Source organism: Aristolochia californica, unplaced genomic scaffold, assembly GCF_029961685.1.
Source record: "Aristolochia californica isolate CCGP_79_NKW_82.1479 unplaced genomic scaffold, dmAriCali1.0.hap1 SCAF_11, whole genome shotgun sequence".
Classification (NCBI taxonomy): Eukaryota; Viridiplantae; Streptophyta; class Magnoliopsida; order Piperales; family Aristolochiaceae; genus Aristolochia; species Aristolochia californica.
The window spans coordinates 8,825,267-8,829,828 of NW_027181782.1; the positions used below are offsets into that span (position 1 = coordinate 8,825,267).

The 4,562-nt window shown below is 37.4% G+C and overlaps 1 protein-coding gene across 1 annotated transcript; it reads right to left on the bottom strand.

Annotated features, from left to right (window-relative positions):
* Nucleotides 1-259: 259 nt before the first annotated feature.
* On the bottom strand, nt 260-4,023 carry LOC137943572 (pentatricopeptide repeat-containing protein At1g03540). Its single transcript, XM_068789056.1, has 4 exons — nt 1,989-4,023; nt 1,050-1,391; nt 882-965; nt 260-493 (listed from the first exon to the last, which is right to left on the bottom strand). Exon 1 carries the CDS (start codon nt 4,021-4,023, stop codon nt 2,125-2,127), a length of 1,899 nt encoding a protein of 632 aa, XP_068645157.1. The 3' UTR covers nt 260-493; nt 882-965; nt 1,050-1,391; nt 1,989-2,124.
* Nucleotides 4,024-4,562: the final 539 nt, after the last annotated feature.

Consider the following 4,562-nt stretch of genomic DNA (forward strand, 5'->3'; position numbering starts at 1 on the left):
AAATATGCTCAAGATGAAAGACTAGTTCTTGCTACTGAGTACACATATAAGCACTTCTTTTGATTGCTAAGTCATCTCAGACAGAGAGAAAATGATGACGAACGGGACATAAGAGGAATTATTAGCATTGTTAGATGAATCCAAGATAGTCCTCGAGTGGAAGTCAAAGAAAAATAAAAAGCCAAGTATGCAACTCTCTAAATTAGAGGAAAGAAATTGAGTCTTTCCAAGATGGAAGTTTATACTTGAGCTTGCACTTCAGGTTACAATATACATATAAATTACAACAATAAGTATCTTTAGAACCACCATTTGTACATAAACCATCTCCTTCAGGTATGCTTTCAGCTTGGCAATCAGAATTGGAGTTGTTGCTGCATTGATGGAGAAGTTAGTTGTTTCCTGTTTCAAGCTTCATTCTTAAGAAAATTCCCATTCACAGGTTTGTTGTAACCATCCAGCTCCTAGTATTTTCTTTGAATCAGATATAGAGCTGAGCCAACGAGTATCCCACAATCAGCTTCTAAATTATAAGAGAATGGTAATTAGAAAAGAGAGGGAAAAAGGAACAAAAAATACCAGAAGATAGAATGTGAATATACAGATCGACATTAGGTTCATGTTAACACTGATTAAATTTTAACACCACTAAACTAGATAGTTCTATTGCACAAAAAAAGAGAATCTTTAGGTATTAGATCCTTTTCAGCAAGGAGACCCATATACTGGATAGGCATTTCATGTCTGGTGATATAACAAATTAAGTCGTTAATGTCATTCTAGATTTAAATTTTAAAAGAGGGGTGCAAAGAAAAAGAGGGAGAGGAGAGAGAGAGAACTTATGGGTAAGCAAAGAAATGAAAAGACCAACTTTTCCACACCTCTTTATGAGCAACAGGAGATTACAGTTTCTACTCATTGGCTAGCAAATCCATCACTTCTCACACTTCTGGAGCCATTGCTGCCTATTCAAATACAGGCGGTCTGAGAATCTAGAATTAAAACAAAGAGAAGCATGACAATAGTTAGTTAGCAAACAAAAGTCTCACCATTATGTGACTGTAAGTGTGCTCCATGTCTCAGTAGTTGTCTGACAAAGTTGTTATTGTAGGAGAATGGTTATGAGCTTCAACATTCAAAAGGCCACCCCAACTTCATTTAGTCATTTCAGAATATACCCGACCAACGTCCATATAGTATCAGGACATCAAATCTGTGTGTATGTGTGTGTGTAGATAGGTAGATAGATATATGGCCTGCAAGTTCGGCGACCCATTTGCATGTTTTTTCAGTCTTCGATCCATTTGTCCATTTGGGTCGGAAGCAGATAGAAGCCCTACACTCCCCACGATCTTGTAGTGAACTATATCACTTCTGCTGATGCTTCATAACTAAATCAAACACACAAATAGCAAATGAAACACCAGAAAGTAGTGAACTGTAGAGGAAAACCAAGTACAGTACCTATATAAAGGAAGATACAAATGAAATTTCTGGGACCCAGACTCAGTTATGGTTTGAATGCAACTACAATATAAGGAAGTGAATGGAGGATCAAACAACTACAACTTACAAGAAGTAAGTAATTACATCACATCTTAAGCAGTAACTGATTAGTGATCAGAGATTAACCTCACTTACATCCTCACAGAAAAAAAGGGCATCGTGAATAAACAGATAACATTAAATCAAGACATCAGATTAGTGAAGAAACACTGACAGTACAACATTGACTTGATAATCAAAAGCAGATATAGATCATTGTAGTTGTCTTGGTAAACCCTATGAATCTCAACTTTTAAGTAGATTAAGCAAGAGTTAATCCCAAATGATACAATTCACACTTCATCAAGTGATTTTCACCTTGAGTGATGGATGATCCGCAGATAACAATTTCATGAATGGAACATTTTGTAATCTCTTTTCATGGTCATAAAGCCGTTCAATGTTTATAATGTGTACAAAGTCAGATAGGTAAAAGTGAATACCTGAATCCACATTTTCCATTTGAGTTTCTGCACTCCTCTGGACCATATTACTAAGCCATGATAGTTTGTCATGTTTAGAATTAACATGCACCAATGCATAAAGTAAAATAACAAGTATTCTACTCTTCTTGAAGGACTAAGTTACTTCCAACAGAAATCCATCAATGCCATTTGACTGCACTTTCGAAACATCAAAATTAATTCTATTGAGACAAGAGCCCATACTGTTTTTCACTTCAATCCAGCTCTTGCCAGGGGTCTTCCTTATCCCTTTCTCTTCCATCAACTTCCGAATCTTCAAAGCCTGGTCCCACATACCCACTGCCTTGTACACATTTCCAATAAGAGTATAACTCAAATGAGAATCTGGTTCCAACTTCATCAGCCTCTTTGCCACCCTCTCAGCCACACTTACATTAGGATGAGAAGCACACGCACCAAGAAGAGCCACCAAAAGAGAGGAATCATCTCTAACAACAGACTTCTTTATCAAGTTCTCTGCTTCTTCTACTAGCCCAGCTCGACCAAGAAGATCAACCATACAGTTGTAGTGTTCAACCTCAGGATGAATTCCATAATCCTCAGTCATTAGTTTGAAATACTCTCTTCCTTCTTCCACACGACCTGAATAGCTGCAAGCAGAAAGCACTCCAATAAAACTAATATAATCAGGTTGAGTCCCTGTCCTCACCATCTCATTAAACAGCTGAATTGTTTCATTAACTTTACCATTCTGTGCAAACCCACATATCATTGAATTCCATGTTATCAAATTCCTAACCACAATACTAGAAAAAACTCTCTGTGCATACTCTACATAACCACACTTTGAGTAAAGATCAACAAGAGCACATTCCACAATGACATCTTTCCATCCCATCCTTCTTAGATACTGGCAATGTACCTCTTTTCCATGTCTAACATCTGTCAGACCGGCACAAGCACGCAGAACTGTCCCAAAGCTATAATGGTCATCCTGCTTTTCCATATCCCGGAAGAGCCCAAGAACTGCATTACAATGGCCATTTTCACAGTAAGCACCAAGTAATGCAGACCAAGAAACTGAATTCCTTATCAGCATTCTATCAAAAACACGACGAGAATCTTCAACTGACCGGCATTTCCCATACATATCAACTACGCTGCTTTCAACAAAGACATCTCCACCAATACCACACGTAACAACCTTGCCATGTATTTCTTTACCATTCTTTAACCTCCTCAAATTACCGCAAGCAGTTAAGATAGACCCAAATGTATAGCTATCAGATAGTAGACAGTATTTTCTCTGCATTAAATAAAATAAATGCAATCCTCTTTGAAACATATCATTTCTTGTAAAAGCAGAAATCATGGAAGTCCAACAAATAGAGTCGGGTTCAAATATTTCACCAAACACTTGATGTGCACTTTCAATGTTGGCTGTCCTACCATACATGTCAACCAAAGCACACGCAACTACTTGATTTGCATCAAAACCTCGACTTAATACAATTCCATGTAAACCCGTCCCAAACCTAATATCGGCAAGCTCAGAACAACCCTTTATGGTGGCTGAGAGTGTAAATGCATTTGGTTCCACCCCACGTTCTGCCATTTTCTGAAAAAATTTAAGTGACTCAATCGGCTTGCCATGACGCACATACCCAGAAATCAATGACGTCCATGAAATGACATCTCTAAAAGGTAAATTATCAAAGACCCTCTGGGTTTCCCTAAAATCTGTCGAGAGTTTGAAGTACATTGACAGTAGGCTGTTTCCAACGAAACGGTCAAACTCAAGACCAGATTTTATAATGTAAGAGTGGATTTGAAGTCCAGGTTTTATTGCAACAGTTTTAATGCATGTCTGTAATAGAGATGCAAAGAGGACAGGTTTTATAGCAATTTGACGAAGATCGATTGAATTTAGAAGATGAAGAGCTTGATAAAGATAACCGCAATTGCATAAATGGAGGATTCGCGACTGCAGATAATAGTTTCCTGAATCCTGCTTCAAAAGCGTGCAATAATAGTACCTCTGGAACAACGTCATGTAGGTAGCAGCTATGCTTTTCGAAGAAACGGCCTGGCCGAAAACCGCTGTGAAATAAGTTTAGTAACCAATATTTCGTCTTGCAATTCTCAAAAAGAGGAGGAAATAACAATAGCGGCAATAATTGCTTTTTTTTGGGAAATAAAAGAAACAAATTGTGTGTGGAAGAGGAAGGAAAATTTCTGGATTTCTGAACCTTTGCTCTCCCGATTTTCTACGTTCAAATCTTCACACTTCTCCACTTCCACTTTTTTTTTTTTCTCAGCAAAAATTCACTCCTTTCACTTGTCTTAGGTTGATAAAAAATTCTGCGTAATGCCTAATCAGATGCACACATTAGTTGAATAAATTAAGTTGTGTTTTGTTATGATCAAAATGAAGGAACCAACTATAATATGAACCATTGGGCTAACAATCAATCTCTTTTCTATGATGAACTCTAAGCTCATGGTGTGAATTTTGGAAGGGTGATTCTACCATTTTGACCATTGCTTCTAAAATACACTAACCATATGAAAAATTCAAGGAAAGAGTATAAA

Excerpts from the sequence above, each read along its gene's own strand:
- LOC137943572 (XM_068789056.1), bottom strand. The coding sequence starts at position 4,023 with ATGACGTTGTTCCAGAGGTACTATTATTGCACGCTTTTGAAGCAGGAT.